The sequence below is a fragment of the Panthera pardus genome, unplaced genomic scaffold (genome assembly GCF_024362965.1).
Source record: "Panthera pardus isolate Hobbes unplaced genomic scaffold, ASM2436296v1 HiC_scaffold_4, whole genome shotgun sequence".
In the NCBI taxonomy this organism is placed as follows: Eukaryota; Metazoa; Chordata; class Mammalia; order Carnivora; family Felidae; genus Panthera; species Panthera pardus.
The window spans coordinates 19,250,849-19,267,671 of NW_026526969.1; the positions used below are offsets into that span (position 1 = coordinate 19,250,849).

At 42.8% G+C, this 16,823-nt stretch overlaps 2 protein-coding genes and 1 pseudogene across 2 annotated transcripts; all 3 read left to right on the forward strand.

Annotated features, from left to right (window-relative positions):
- The first annotated feature begins 2,014 nt into the window (after positions 1-2,014).
- Positions 2,015-2,114, forward strand: LOC128774771 (U6 spliceosomal RNA; annotated as a pseudogene).
- A 2,629-nt stretch (positions 2,115-4,743) lies between these two features.
- LOC109278225 (olfactory receptor 1F1) lies at positions 4,744-7,226 on the forward strand. The gene has a single exon (XM_019468399.2). It carries the CDS (start codon positions 5,680-5,682, stop codon positions 6,619-6,621), a length of 942 nt encoding a protein of 313 aa, XP_019323944.2. The 5' UTR covers positions 4,744-5,679; the 3' UTR covers positions 6,622-7,226.
- Positions 7,227-11,785: 4,559 nt separating this feature from the next.
- Positions 11,786-14,003, forward strand: LOC109278227 (olfactory receptor 1F1-like). Its single transcript, XM_019468400.2, has one exon. It carries the CDS (start codon positions 12,428-12,430, stop codon positions 13,361-13,363), a length of 936 nt encoding a protein of 311 aa, XP_019323945.2. The 5' UTR covers positions 11,786-12,427; the 3' UTR covers positions 13,364-14,003.
- Positions 14,004-16,823: the final 2,820 nt, after the last annotated feature.

The window sequence follows — 16,823 nt, forward strand, 5'->3', positions numbered from 1 at the left end:
TCTTTCCATACTTTGGCTGTTGTTGACAGTGCTGCTGTAAACATTGGGGTGCATGTGTCCCTTTGAAACATGCACCCTTGGATAAATACCTAGTAGTGCAATTGCTGGGTTGAAGGTTAGTTCTATTTTTAAGTTTTTGAGGAACCTTCATACTGTTCTCGGAGTGGCTGCTCCAGTTTGCATTCCCACCAGAAGCGCAAAAGAGATCCTATCTCTCCGCATCCTCACCAACATCTGTTGTCGCCTGAATTGTTATTGTGAACCATTCTGACAGGTGTGAGGTGGTATCTCATTGCGGTTTTGATTTGTATTTCCCTGATGATGAGCGATGTTGAGCATTTTTTCATGTGTCGGTTGGCCAGCTGGATGTCTTCTTTGGAGAAGTGTCTATTCATGTCTTTTGCCCACTTCTTCACTGGATTGTTTGTTTTTTGGGTGTTGAGTTTGAGAAGTTCTTTATAGATTTTTGGATACTAACCCTTTATCTGATACGTCGTTTGCAAATATCTTCTCCCATTCTGTTGGTTGCCTTTGAGTTTTTCTGATTGTTTCCTTTGCTGTGCAGAAGCTTTTTATCTTGATGAGGTCCCAGTAGTTCATTTTTGCTCTTGTTTCCCTTGCCTCCGGAGACGTGTTGAGTAAGAAGTTGCTGCGGCCAAGATCAAAGAGGTTTTTGCTTGCTTTCTCCTTCAGGATTTTGATGGCTTCCTGTCTTACATTTAGGTCTTTCATCCATTTTGAGTTTATTTTTGTGTCTGGTGTAAGAAAGTGGTCCAGGTTCATTCTTCTGCATGTCGCTGTCCAGTTTTCCCAGCACCACTTGCTGCAAAGACTGTCTTTATTCCGTTGGATACTCTTTCCTGCTTTGTCAAAGATTAGTTGGCCATATGTTTGTGGGTTCATTTTTCTATATTTCTTAATTGGCATTGTTCTGTAAAGAAGAGCTTTCCCCCCAAAATGAACCCAAGATGAACTTCAGATCATTTTTAAAAGACAGAGTACATGCTAAATTCTTTCCCTTTAATTATTGATTTTCACCTCCAGTTAGAACACATTACCTTATATTTTTCTCTTTTTTATACTATTATTACTGATTCCTAGATTTTAATATTTTAAAGTGTTGTGATTACTTATAGTTATTATTTATTTATTTGACGCCCAAATTGTTTCAAATTTGGCCAGTGGGGGGGAGTCTTTTCAATATCACATCTTTATTCCTTTTTAAAGATCTCTATTTATTCACATATCTTTACTTTGAAAAATTTCAAGCCTAAAGAAAAAGAAAAATGTGTGGATATAGTGGTTCATTTGAATGTCATTTGCAGTTTAGAAATGTTCTCATTGAACTTTGAGTATTTGCTTATTTACTTACATACATATAATGTGCTAGACCCACCTTATCTTATTCCTGCCCAGACTTGCAATCAGCCCTTTCTCTATGGAATCCTAATTCTTTTTAATAGGAAATGGTGTTTAGAAGCCAAGATCTAGGTGCTAGGAGTGCTCACTGATACTGGGTTATCATTAATTGCAGATTTTGTTTTTTGTTTAGTTCACCTTTTAGAACAGCTTACTAATTTATCTTTTTGTCTTACGTGTTCCTTCTCCAATCCTTTGTACAACTCAGCTGTTGGAGCAAAGAGTGGATCTTAGTAACTAGATTTTTTGTTCAAGTACATTCCTTCCCATTCCCATTCTTTGTATCTGTTTGGGAAACTCCTCCCTGCCTACATTTAGTCATGATGATAATGTACATCACTGGATTCCCACATGGAATGCATTGGGCTTGAGACCCAAGACTACCAAAACATCCTACTCTCCCATCCAGAATGATTGGTTCGGATTTGGGCATATGACCCAAGAAGAAATTATCATGGTCTCACCTGAAGTTAATAAATAAACACTGGTAGGGGCACCTGACTGGCTTAGTCGATAAAGCAGGCAACTCTTGATCTTGGGTCCTTGAGTTTGAGTCCTATTTTGGGGGTAGAGTTTACTAAACAAAATCACATGTTTGCTTTGGCAGCACATATACTAAAATTGGAACGATACAGAGATTAGCATGGCCCTTGCGCAAGGGTGACACGCAAATTCGTGAAGCTTCCATATTTAAAAAAAATTGCGAAGCCTCATTCCAAACCTCTGAACCACTCCACGGTGCCTACACTGGAAAGGGAATAAATCTTTAAAAATAATTTTAGGGGTGCTTGGGTGGCCCAGTCAGTTGAGCACCGACTTTGACTCAGGTCATGATCTTGTGACTTCAAGACCCGTATCAGGCTTGCTGCTGTCAATACAGAGCCTGCTTTGGATCCTCTGTCCCCCTCTCTCTCTGCTCCCATGCTCTCTCTCAAAAATAAATAAAACATTAAAAAATAATTAAAAATTTTTTTGACATGCATTTATTATTGAGAGACAGACACAGAGCGTGAGCAGGTGAGGAGCAGAGACAGGGGGAGACACAGAATCCGAAGTAGGCTCCAGGCTCTGAGCTGTCAGCACAGAGCCCGATGCGGGGCTCGAACTCACAAACTGCGAGATCATGACCTGAGCCGAAGTTGGTCGCCCAACCAACTGAGCCACCCAGGTGCCCCAAAAAATAATTTTAAAAGGGGGCACCTGGGTGCCTCAGTCGGTTAAGTGTCTGGCTCTTGATTTTGGCTCAGATCATGATCTCATGGCTCATGGGTTCGAGCCCCACACCAGGCTCTGGTGCTGGTGGTGCAGAGCATGCTTGGGATTCTCTCTCTCCCTCTCTCTCAAAAATAAATAAGTAAACTTAAAATTTTTTTAAAGAATTAAAAAAAAAACATGGGTAGAGAGAAGTTCTATGTGCCCAGCGATTGCTAGTTTAGGAGGACGTGAGTTTGGAGGTACTGGTGGCCATCTTATCTGCCACATGGAGAGACACAGTCTGTAGAACGAAGTCAAACAGAAGCTAACAGAATAGAGAGATAAGAAATACATGTCCTGATGTCATTAGTTGGGTCCCTGAATCTAGCCCTGCCTGAAACTTGCAAGAAATTTGGACTTTGCAATTACATCAGCCAATAGATTCCACTTCTTAAACTGGTAGGAGTTGGTTTTCTGTCGCTTGCAAACAGTGTCTTTAGTAATCCAGTGACTACTGTCCCCTCCTCCACAGATTTTTGATAATTCACATGGTGAGGTGGTTTTAGGCCAATTTTTGGAGATAGAATGTACAGAACTTGATATCTGATAACATGTATCTTATGGAGACCTGGGGATTCCTATGGCCCTGAAGTTCTTACCTTGAGTTACTCGGGACAGGTGAATGATATTTATTAAGACATCATAATCAGCATGAAGAATACATTCTTTATAAATAACCTAAGTGTAAGATCAGGTAGAGTAACACTGGTCTCCAGAAGACTTCTTTTAGTGATTCAACTGGCACTTCTGATTGAGGTGGATGGTTTTTAAGAGTAACTCTTTGGGGCGCCTGGGTGGCGCAGTCGGTTAAGCGTCCGACTTCAGCCAGGTCACGATCTTGCGGTCCGTGAGTCCGTGAGTTCGAGCCCCGCGTCAGGCTCTGGGCTGATGGCTCGGAGCCTGGAGCCTGTTTCCGATTCTGTGTCTCCCTCTCTCTCTGCCCCTCCCCCGCTCATGCTGTGTCTCTCTCTGTCCCAAAAATAAATAAAAAACGTTGAAAAAAAAAAAAAAAGAGTAACTCTTTAATATTATCAACTTAGGAAAGCAAATTTTTCAGTGCATAAGACCAAAAGCTTTATGGGCGCCTTAAAGCCAGATCTTGCCTTCAGTGCTATGTGGTGATACTTACTGGACTCAGAAATTCTATGTTCCTCATTGACACCCATGTTATACTAATTTATAAATGGACTCAATAATGGTTCATAGTCTACCTCAAATTGAATATATAATAAAAATATAGAATATAGGATGAAAAACTTGTCAGCTGACCCTGTATAAAAATGACTACTGCTATCTGAAGAGAAACACAAGACACTGTTTACAAATGATATTTATCCAGAACGCAGATGACTGAGCAGAGGACGAGAGATGTAAATATCACTTAACATCTTTAGCTTCTACGTACTGGACATGGTTCGAGCCCAGTGCATCGATGAGGTTAAGGGTCATGAGGTGTTTAACTCAAATTACTTCATTTACACAACTGTACAAGGTGAATATTATTTTGTGATTCTGTGAAGGTTGATAGATTTCTCAAGATTACACAACCGGTAATGGCAGATCTGGGAATTAAGGACACAGCTGTGTGAATTCAAAGTTTATTCTCTTAATATGTAGCATCATGTATATTTCCTAACCAGGACACTACCCCAGTGGGAGTGGAGTATAAAATATAGGACCGTAAGTTTTCTCTAGTAGAAAAGTTCTTGGTGATGATTTCCCCCAAGATTGTTGCCAAGCCCTAAAGCAGTAATTGCATAACTCCGACAATAGGTCTTTATTACCAGTGTTGGACCTAAAAGAGCCCGAGGAGGAAAAGGGACAATTACTTGCTCCTTTTCTCTAATGAGTCTCTTAGGGAATATGGCCCTAGTGGCCATGGTGGCTCTCGTAAAGAGCTGGCCCTCTGATTCTCTCAAACATCCTTCCTGCACCAAGGGTTCAGTCTTTGTGCTTTAGCCCTTGTTCATGCAGACTTAGCCTGAAAACCCCAGTGACAAGTCCATTCCCCTCAAACCAATAATCTCTGGCCAGGTCTGGAAAAGTGAAGCAAGCTTGGGACTCCTGGTGACTGTCATAACTGCCCTTCTTTCCGGGTAAGAGTCAGATCAGTGGGGCTCTACCAATCACTGATTGTTAAGGTGGAAGCCTTTGCAGGGGCACGCCTCGCTACATCTTTCTTTTAAGTGGAGCCAAGGAAACAGTTCTGAGATCATCAATCATCCCTTGCGGTCATATATGACCATCTATGCCTTGTCTGTTTATGAGACCTGAACTGTAAGGAAAAACAATTGGCCGAGTGTCTGCCCATATGTCTGGATTATTTCCATTTCCATTTTACAAGTTAGACTAGAGGGAGCTCCGTGGATATAACCAAGAAGGACTGGCTCAGAGCTCCATAAATTGCTCAGAAAATGTGAGCCCAGGAAGCAGCAGCAGCAATGTTACCATTCTGAGTGATTACTGATAACATCTACAGAGGAAACATCTTCACAATGTGTAGCATGTCCGGATTAGAGATGATGCAACTGAAAAATGTTCTCTAAGGCAACACCACTAATGACAACAAAGACATCAATATCCTCTATTAAGGCGTATGCTTACTATATTTCAGTCTCTGTGGTAACCACAGAGCGTGTGTTCTCCAGTACTATGAATATTAATGTCTCTATTAATATTTTTATATCTTTAGTGATTTATGACACTATTTAAAGATACGTGATCATGGTAGAAAACTCAAACATACAAAGAATTTCCGGACAAAACCATTGTCCCAATCTCTCAATGTCCTTCCAGAGGCATGGCCCTCATTTTGATATTGAAAGAATGCACGCACAAAAAGGCCATCAGTGGCCAAAACACACAGGGAGCAGGGTTCTAATGTCTCACCTGTGTCACTCAGTTTTTCTCCTAGGAGTCTTCTTAGTTGCACAACCTTGACCAACATTTTCAAGGCTTTTGAATTTTTCCTGCATTGTCTGCCTCTGGGCACCAGCTTCTAGCCCCATGAGAGGAGCAAACCAGTCGAGTGTCTCCGAGTTCCTCCTCCTCGGGCTCTCCAGGCAGCCCCAGCAGCAGCAGGCCCTCTTTGCGCTCTTCCTGAGCATGTACCTGGCCACGGTCCTGGGAAACCTGCTCATCCTCCTGGCCATCAGCGTGGACCCCCGCCTGCACATCCCCATGTACTTCCTCCTCAGCCACCTGTCCTTTGTGGGCATCTGCTTCTCCACGACCACCGTCCCCAAGATGCTGGCCAACCACATCCTTGGGACTCAGACCATCTCTTTCTCTGGGTGTCTCACACAGATGTATTTTGTGTTCATGTTCGTGGACATGGACAATTTCCTCCTGGCTGTGATGGCCTATGACCGCTTTGTTGCCATATGTCACCCCTTACACTACTCGACAAAGATGACCCACCAGCTCTGTGCCCTGCTGGTTGCTGGGTCATGGGTCATTGCCAACCTGAATGTCCTACTGCATACCCTGCTGATGGCTCGACTCTCGTTCTGTGCAGACAATGCCATCCCCCACTTCTTCTGTGATGTGACTCCCCTTCTGAAACTGTCCTGCTCTGACACCCACCTCAATGAGGTGATGATTCTGACTGAGGGTTCTCTGATCATGATCTCTCCATTTATTTGCATCCTGGCTTCGTATGTCCATATTACCTGCGCTGTCCTGAGAGTCCCGTCCACGAAGGGAAGATGGAAAGCCTTCTCGACCTGTGGCTCGCACCTGGCCGTGGTTTCCCTCTTCTATGGCACCATCATTGCTGTGTATTTCAACCCTCTGTCCTCACACTCTTCTGAGAAGGACACAGCAGTTACTGTGATGTATACCGTGGTGACCCCCATGCTGAACCCCTTCATCTACAGCCTGAGGAACAGGGACTTGAAAAGGGCTCTTGGAAAAGTGGTTGGAAGAAAGACATTTTCTGTCCGATGAGAGAATCAAAGCTGAATCTCATTTTCATGAAAACTTTTTTTTTTTAATCAACTGAGTATCAGAGAGCAGATGTTTTGTCAAAGGGAGTCTGGAAACAAACTTATTCATGTCTGTGCTAGGGGAATGTAGATGGCAATTGTTACTTACTTACTTACCTGTGGCCTGAATTCACCTGTACTCCTGCTGCATCTACCAGTAATGAGATTTCTTTTTTAATGACTAACTTTTGAATTATTTTACACCTAAGTCAAGTGTTTCCTTTTTAAATGGTCTGTCTGGAAGGATACAGGTGACACATATTTTTGAACATTAGAATTACCTGGAAGCTTTTATAGTCCACTGATGTCCAAGATCCAACACTGACCAAATAGGTCAGAATCTCTGGGGGTGGGGCCACAACACTGAGATTTAAAAAGCCTCAGATGATTCTAATGTGCAGTCAGAGTGGAGAATCTTTGGTCCTTGTTGTATTCCTTACATGTCCTCTGTCTTGGTCAGTCATAAAAATTGGGTCACAGGAATGATAACAGAAATTAGTTTTGAGGGATGCCTGGCTGGCTTATTCAGAAGAGCCCGCAACTCTTGATCTCAGGTCATGAGTTCAAGCCCCACGTGGGTGTAGAGATGACTCAAAAAAAAAAAAAAAAAAAAAGATTTGAGACTCAGGCAAAAGAATAGAGTAAAATATGAGGACTAAAGTGGGTAATACAATTTCAGGTGAGGCTCAGAGGCCCAGGTGGGCATGTGGCCCAGAGTTTCAAGAGGCAAAGCAGCACAGAACGGGGAAACATTTCGATGGCGAGGATCCTGGTTGGCTTTCATACCATGGAGCGTGGGGTCAGTAGGGCAGTCTTTGATTCCAGGGGAGCAAATGAACACTTCCTGTTCCCTCTGCCTGGACCAATTCCCCCTACTTTCTTCTCTGTGGCATGAAGGAACACACCCCCCCTATCAACACCCTCCTGCACTTTCAAGAAGCAAGTCAAATGTCACCTTGTCATCCATGATGGCTCCTGATTCTCTCTTCTGATTATTGAGCTCTCTCTTTTTTCCTTTGGTTTATTCTTCCACTCCAACAAGTGCTTTCCACAGATTACGAACTCTTCCATACCCCAATTCACATAGTATTTGCCTTGTACCCCAGTGCCTGGCACTGCTCCCAGACCAAAGCCTAGCTGAAAGGAAAAAAATAAAAGGGTGAATGCATGCTGCCTTAGCTTTTAATTTGGACATTATTTCTTGAGTAGGAGTTTTAAAAATTGCTTCATTTTAAACCAATGTTAGGTAATACCTAACGTGCCCTGCACAATATGGAGCACCAGAAATCATAAAGAATAAAGCAAAAATAACCTGCAGTCTTGCTGCTCCAAGATGGCTGCTGTTATACACCTGTGGATATAATTTTAGAAAAGTTGCCTGAAATCTTGCCATATAATTTTGTGTTCCGATTTTCCACTTCCTTCTTACCATGTCAGTAGAAGTCTTAGAAATGTGATTTTAATGGCCACATAATATTTGCTCCATTCACGAATGCATTCCCTGACTCTGAACAATTTCGAGTGTTTCGGTACTACAAGAAATGCTGCCACATACTTCCTGGTGCGTAATTCCCTGTTTGTGTCCCTTAATCCCACATGTAGCCTCCCTGACCAATTTCTTCAGCTTGCAATAGAAATTAAGGTCATCACTTCTTTATGTCTTCATTATTTCTGCCCCACCTTACCTGTCGCTTATTATCAGGGGTATCCAGTCCTTCTTTCTTGGTGTCAAAGCACCCAGAAGCTCATTCAGAGGGATCAGCCAGTCCTCCTTTCCCCACCCAGGTGAAGAGAGGGAACCGGAAGTTGGACCCGTCCATTGGCATGATTGTGTGAATGACTAGCAAACAGTGCAGCTCCTGAATCTCAGTCTTGTGTGGTCTGCTGTAGACCTTTTTGCTGCAGCATTGATGATTGTGGCTCACAACCCTTTGGGGACAACTCTTGCACCCTCCTATGGCCTCAGGTTGCAGCTATCCGAGCACAGATTTACTTTATTCTCCACTGAAGTCTGACTCTGGGCCATGGTGGCTACACCCACAGGGGCTTCCCGCTCCACTGTGTCAACCAAGAACACCAGCTCATCTTTACCCTTCTACCTTTGACACCCTCTCTGAATCCTTGGAGGGGGGGGGGTCTGTCTTTTTATATGACATGGACTTCAATCTGGTTTGTTTCTAAGATATAGCTATATCTGTAAGATAGAATTCAAATACGTGTATATGAAGATGATAATGTTCTGATACTTAGTGTTTTTATTGATTGATCTGGAAGGCTTTATAATGAACATTTCAACTATTTTTCTATCTATTAATAACTTTTACTTTTCTTATTTGATGTAAAGTTTTGGAGGCCATAGAGGTTCATGAAGGTTGTACCTTTATTATGGATTGTATCTTTTTGTAACAGAAAGATCTTTGTTCTCTTTAATCCTTTTAATATTAATCAAATACTCCTTACGGTTAATATGAAATCCCTATCTCTACTTTTTCTTGGACTGTGTTGGCTCGTTCTCTTGGACTTTCTGAAATAGTTGACTTGGATGAAGGATTCTTTCCCTGCTTGTCAGGTTGTTCTTTTTATTTATTTTTTCTTCTAGTACATGAGAAAAAATTGGAATACAATACTTCACCTGAAATTACTCAACTACGAAAGCCTCCGTCTCCTATTCACTGTTAAAAAACAAATAAAACTTTATGAGTATAAAATTAATACATGTTTGATGGGAGACAATATTCCATGGGTCTCTTGTTTTTCTGTACATTTTGTGAGCAGTGACAGTGAGTGCTTCTGTTCTATATAATCTCTTCAAGAATGTTTCTATAGTGAGTGGCCTTGGAAGATGAAAATGGTGCCTTTCCAGAGCAAATGGAGGGTTTTTCACTGTCCACTCTAATAAATATAATGTTTTCTTCTGGGGAAACATCAGGAAGGCTTTTTGCCAATTACAAAGGTTTGATTTTTTAAGGTTGGGCGTCCTCTCCTCTAAATCGCCCACTATGTACACAGGTGCTGCCTGGCCTTATTCATGTCATTCCGTGGGAACTGGGGCTTAGGGAACTGGTATAAATGCTGATACGCTGGGTCCTATTATTCGTGTGAGTAATAAAGTCCTTTGTCTCGGACCCAAGAGTTTTGTGTCTTCTGCCACTCGCCGTGAAATTTGCAGACTAGCTTGTTAACTTGTAAGCAGGGTAAAGTCTCAGACCCTTTATAGTTCTTGACACTGCTTATTGAAAAAAGTTTTTGGAAAATGCAGAAGATGATCAAGAAGAAAGAAAAAGTATCAGAAAAACCTGAATTCTGAATATTTTTGTTTCCTACTTCTTCATTTATCATTTTAATTATGATGATGCTCTGACAACAATAAGGAGGGCTGAGCCATGTTGGCTGACCAGAGCACATATGCTCAACCACAAGGCTGTATTGCATATTATATACTTTGAAAATGTCACTTAGGGGTGCCTGGGTGGCTCAGTTAGTTAAGCAGCCAAGTCTTGATTTCAGCTCAGGTCATATAGAGTACGAGTTGATTATCCACTCATTCACTGATGGAATCAATATTCTTTTTCTGCTAAAATTAACCACTATTGGTGTTTCTTGTTTGCAAGCAAGAACCCAGAGTGAAACATGCTGGAATGTAACCAATCGTCAGGAAAACACTCGATCCCAGAATTGGAACACCATGAAGATTTTCTCCAATGAATATCTTCTTTCTCTATATTTATTTCTTCAACCCTTCTCTGCCTCTCAGTCCGTCAGATGGCAGTGGGCAGGCAGAAGATGGTTGGATCTATACATTCCAGCCAAGCCACATAATGAGATGGACTGGCTCTCCTTCAATCCTAGTTCCAAATACCCTGGTCCAATCAGCTATGGTGAAGGAAAGGGCATATGGACCAAAAATGGCGTCTGGGGCCCCACAGTTACTACTATTTGGATTAGGAGCTTCTGTCCAGGAAAAAAGGTAAAACAATGTAAGTTGGATTGAAATCCCAAAGGTATCTGCCCCTGAGGCCTGGAGTTTGCAAATGACAGCATGCTGAGTTCTCCTGGAGACAACATCCCTTAGAATCAGGCTATCCTTTATCCATGATGCCATGATGGATTATGCTCAGCTCTGTATTGTGCTCTCAACATTCCCATCTGCAAAATGGAGAAGATCAGGCATCACTCATCTTCTCTGAAGATAAGTAGGCCTAAGAAAACCAGAGTTATATGGAAACGAAAGAATAGCCCAGGGTCTTAAAAGAGGAAGTAAGAAGGACAGGGATTTAATAACTGAATTTTCACACATATATGTGCACAGGCCCAGATCACTCAGGTCCAGGAGAATTTTGTCTGGGACTTGTCTCCATCAAGCTGGCGTCATTTCTAGTATCTTCCATGTTCTGTCTCAAGGGTTACCAATAAAACCTTAGATAGTATTCTTTGTCATTACTGTTTCGTCCAAAGGGCCAAAAGTTGGCAAGACAATCATTCTTTTCTCCTCTCTAATGAGGCTCTCAGGGAATCTGGTCCCAGTGGATGTGAAGCTCCTGTAAATGCTTGCTCTGTGATTGCCCCAAACATCTTTCCCAAACAGAGGACTAAGACCATGAACCCCCTGCTCTTCAGTCACTCAGTACCTACCTCTGTTTGCAAGACATTCCAATCCCTACAATGAAGAGAGGTGTTGACCAGTTATGCAGAGGTGAATAACACATGGTAGAAATAGCCCCAAACTCCCTCAGGTAAGATGACAGCAGTAGAGACATTGGTTTCTTTTTTTTGTTTTTTTTGTTTTTTTGTTTTTATTTTTGAGACAGAGAGAGACAGAGCATGAACAGGGGAGGGTCAGAGAGAGGGAGACACAGAATCTGAAACAGGCTCCAGGCTCTGAGCTGTCAGCACAGAGCCCGACGCGGGGCTCGAACTCACGAACTGTGAGATCGTGACCTGAGCCAAAGTCAGACGCTTAACTGACTGAGCCACCCAGGCACCCCTAGAGACATTGGTTTCTATCAAGATATATATATCTATATATATATCTATCTATATCTATCTATATCTATCTATATATCTATATATCTATATCTATATCTATATCTATATATATATATTTTTTTTTTAGAAACTTCCTCTGCTCTATCTTCCAAATAGAGGAAGTTAATGCCAGAGTGGCATCGTATGTTACTTAGGAAGAACCCAGTAATAATCGGTTTTTTCTCTCATCTCTTTATGAACTATATAGGAGTTGAGTGGGTCAGGGGGAGAACTAGGAAATGTAAGCAGAGACACATAGAGTCAGGTGTGTGGATATCTGTCTCTTTTTAAGTGTTAATGTTTCTGTTTCTTTTTATGTTTATTTATTTTTGAGAGAGAGAGAGAGAGAGAGAGAGAGAGAGCCCAAGACAGGGACAGACAGAGAGGGAGACACAGAATCCACAGCAGGCTCCAGGTTCTGAGCTCTCAGCACAGAGTCTAAGTCAGGACTCAAACTCAGGAGCTGTGAGATCATGACCTGACCCAGAGTAGGACACTTAACTGACTGAGCCACCCAGGCACCCCTACTGTGTGTTTCTCAATACAAAGTAAGGATTAGTGAATCCAGTAGGAAAAACATCAGAACTCTGTTCGGAAGTTGGGAGTATGGGTTGGACGGGCACATCCTCTTAGCGATTCTATGAACTGATTTGCAAAAGTGATCGTGCCTGGAGTCTGATTTGTTAACGATCCCTGTATAGGTATCTGATTTCACTGCTGTCTATTTATCTGAGTCCAGCCTCATGAGAGGAGCAAACCAGTCAAGTGTCTCTGAGTTCCTCCTCCTCGGGCTCTCCAGGCAGCCCCAGCAGCAGCAGGCCCTCTTTGCGCTCTTCCTGAGCATGTACCTGGCCACGGTCCTGGGAAACCTGCTCATCCTCCTGGCCATCTGCGTGGACCCCCGCCTGCACATCCCCATGTACTTCCTCCTCAGCCACCTGTCCTTTGTGGACATCTGCTTCTCCACCACCACCGTCCCCAAGATGCTGGCCAACCACATCCTTGGGACTCAGGCCATCTCCTTCTCTGGGTGTCTCACACAGATGTTTTTTCTCTTTGAGCTTGCTGACATGGACAATTTCCTCCTGGCTGTGATGGCCTATGACCGCTTTGTTGCCATATGTCACCCCTTACACTACTCGACAAAGATGACCCACCAGCTCTGTGCCCTGCTGGTTGCTGGGTCATGGGTCATTGCCAACCTGAATGTCCTACTGCATACCCTGCTGATGGCTCGACTCTCGTTCTGTGCAGACAATGCCATCCCCCACTTCTTCTGTGATGTGACTCCCCTCCTGAAACTGTCCTGCTCTGACACCCACCTCAATGAGGTGATGATTCTGACTGAGGGTTCTCTGATCATGATCTCTCCATTTATTTGCATCCTGGCTTCGTATGTCCATATTACCTGCGCTGTCCTGAGAGTCCCGTCCACGAAAGGAAGATGGAAAGCCTTCTCGACCTGTGGCTCGCACCTGGCCGTGGTTTCCCTCTTCTATGGCACCATCATTGCTGTGTATTTCAACCCTTTGTCCTCACACTCTTCTGAGAAGGACACAGCAGCTACTGTGATGTATACCGTGGTGACCCCCATGCTGAACCCCTTCATCTACAGCCTGAGGAACAGGGACTTGAAGGGGGCCCTACGAAAAATGATGGACAGGAAGACATGCTCTTAGTGATGACAGTAGAATGGACCTATCATTCCCAGCATTTTAATCTTTGCCAATTCACTGAATGTAGTAATCAAAGTGTTTGCAATGAACTTAGAATACTCTCAGTACACAGTTATGAATGAACTCAGACTTAAGTACAACCCTGTTCCTTTAAATAGGTAATTTTATTTGTTTCTAATTATTGTATTTCATATTGCTTTGCCTAAGGACAAGTTTTTCCTTTCTGGGTGATCACACTAAAAAGTTACATGTAATAATTTTTTCCCCACTTCCTTTTTTGGAAATGCTCTCAGAATAAGGCAGTGTTTTTTCAATCTTGGATACATGATAGTATCACTTGGGGAGCTTTGACAGCGTATATACAGATGTTGGACCCAACTTTAACCAATTAAATCTTATTTTCTGGAGTGGGATCCAGGAATTGGTATTTTTTTCCCCTTTAATGTCTGCAGGAGGTTCTAGTGTAATTTTCTGAGTTGACCATCATGCTGCTTTGGAGTTACTGGATGATTGCTCATTATCAAGAGTGAGCCTTGGCGCATCTCAGTCGGTTCAGCATCCGACTTCAGCTGGGGTCATGATCTCCACAGTTCATGGGTTGGAGCCCCATTGTTGGGTTCTCTGCTGATGGCTCAGAACCTGAAGTCTGCTTGGGATTCTGTGTGCCCCTCTCTGTCTGCCCCTCCCCCTGCTTGTGCTTCCTCTCTCTCTCTCTCTCTCTGTCTCAAAAATAGAAATAAACATTTAAAAAAAAGAGTGAGCCTAGAACCCCCAAAAGGAAATCTGATGTCTACTGAGGGTAATAACAATAGAAGTGAAAACCACTCACTGAGGTTCTCTCTGGGCTCAAGTGTTCCTGTGCTGAGACAGCCCGTCCTTTGGCTCAAGGTACATTTCTTAGCGTCACATAGAATCCAAAGAACACTTCATAATTTTTAGTGCTCTCACTAGTCCGTTTAGTCTGCTCTAACAAAAATACCATACACTGGGGTAGCTTAAACGACAAACTTTTATTTCTTAAAGATCGAGGTGTCAGCAGATTTCGTGTCTGATGAAAGCCGGCTTCCTGGTTTTTCTTTCTATGTCCTCATGTGGTGGAAGGGGTGAGGGAGCTTTCTGGGGTCTGTTTTATGAAGGCACTCATCCCTTCATGAAGGCTCTGCAGCTCATGACCTAGTCAACTCCCAAAGGTCCCACCTCCAAATACTACCCACTGGGGGGTTAGGTTTCAACATATTAATTTGGCGGGGAGGGGGGGCAGAAACAATCTGTGTCAGTGTCTCATCACCCAATTTGATTGCCTTGCCTTATGGGAGTATATTTAGCATAAGATGTTCCTTTGATTTTGGAGAAACAGATTAACATTTGCTATGTCATCTGTTCAGGGCGCCTAGTCCTTCTATCCGAGGGCCAAACCTTCTCTGAACCTTCAAGATCCAAGTCGATATTTCCCCTAGGAAGCCTTTGATGATTCCTCTAGGCTTAGATTCTCATTCTCTCTCCTGAGTTCCCACAGGAAACTCCTCTTTGACTTATTATGTACGTGATTCTGTGTCGTCTGTTTATTGCTGCTTCCTCTCCGCTTTTCCTCTTTGCCCTTAGGGCCCTCTATAAATTGTGGATGTTCAGGGATCACATACAGAAACTATTCACCTTGGGCACCATAAAAATCTTGGCTCCTGACCCATATTACACAAGCAAACCTTTAACATTGAATAGGTCAACAAAAAGCATGTGCCTTCTGAGAACCCAACCTGAGACATCTTTTAATAATTGTAGCAGAATGACAACAAAGGAAAAGAACAGATCTACCCTGTTGTGTAACAAAAGGTTAAGCACTAGGGTCTAGTCCATTTGCCACATTAGTAACCATTTATTGAAACATTCAGTATTTTTTAATTTGAAGATATAATTTTGCAAAATACAGTGTTGCTATTGAGTCATTTTGCTTGATTTTTCTGTGCATGTGGCCTTGTTTAGCATTTGTTTCTTTTTAAAACTCACTACCCCATTAGCTCCTTAAAACGCTTGTTTTTGACTGTGTCTTTTTGCCCCCTTTGTTTTGCCACCTCCTCCTTTTCTACCATCTCATAAGCATTTGTTTTCCTCTTGGGTTTTATACTTGGATTTCTTTTCACTCTATACGCTGTCCCTGGGAAATTACATCTACTTTGTGTCTAACCACCTCCTTGTTCTGGTGACTTCCGAAGCCATATCGGTCTGACCTCCCCTTGACCTGTGTATCCAGAGTCCAACCTGGATGTCTTCACATCCCACATTTCCTAAGTGGAACCCGTCAAGTTTCCACTGCCACCATGGGGCACCACATGTGGTTTCCACACCATGATCCATCCCACCAAGCGCAGACACATTTCTCTCCTGCCTGCACTGCCTATCTCACTGAATGGTTCCCAATTAATGTTGCAATCCTCCTATGCTTTCCATAATCCCACAGGTCCAATCAGTCACTAAGTCCTCTGCATTCTACCTCCCTATCATTCCTCGATGTTATTCCCTACCATAGTGTTCCACAGTCGGCAAAAGAGATGTTCAGGCCCTAACTCCCAGTACCTGTGAATATGACCTTATTTGGAAGTAGGGTATTGACAGATGTAATCAAGTTAAGATTTGTTCAGACAGAATTGGCGTAGGCCATGCGGCAATGACTTGGTGTCTTCCTAAGAAGAGAGAAATTTGGACATAGCCACCCACAGAGAGAACACATGTGAACACACTTAGACACAAAGACCCTCGGGGATGGGAAAAGTCTTCACCCTTTGCCATGTGAAGACTGGCAATCATTGGAGTGGTACATCTACAAGCATCACTAAGGATTGTTGACCCCAGGCAATCCTAAGTGATGGGACACTAAGGGTTGATGGCAGTCACTGAAGCTTGAAAAGGTGCATGAAACACGTTCTCTCTCAGAGTCTCCAGAACGAACCAGCTTTGCCAACACTTTAATTTTGGACATCTAGCCAAATTTATCTCTCTGTGAGAGAATAAATTTCTGTACTAATTTATGGTACTCTGCTATGGCAGGCCTAGAAAACCAATACACCACAATCGAACTGCTTGCCTTATCCTTCCTATAGGACCTGTACAACCTTCTACTGCAGATGTCTGCATTCTTCTGGGGTCTTCCACCATGAATATATATGGTCCTTGAATTAAGAAATGGTTCATTATTCACATTTATACACAGTGTTAGGTCCTGGGTCTGGTACATATAAAGTGCATGTTTCATGAATAATGAGTAGCAAAAGTCAGTACCCTCGGGGAATTACTTTGTGTTTTTCTTCCTATTCTCCCTGCCCTAATTAGGCTGTTGGCTGTGAGTGCAGGGACCAGGTTTTTCAAAGGTATCTGCAATGTGGGAGTTGCTCCGTAATTATTTACCCAAATAAATGATTATATGAATGAATTACTATGGGGAGGTTACTGTAGAGGATGATGAAAAAGT

Excerpts from the sequence above, each read along its gene's own strand:
- LOC109278227 (XM_019468400.2), top strand. The coding sequence starts at position 12,428 with ATGAGAGGAGCAAACCAGTCAAGTGTCTCTGAGTTCCTCCTCCTCGGG.
- LOC109278225 (XM_019468399.2), top strand. The coding sequence starts at position 5,680 with ATGAGAGGAGCAAACCAGTCGAGTGTCTCCGAGTTCCTCCTCCTCGGG.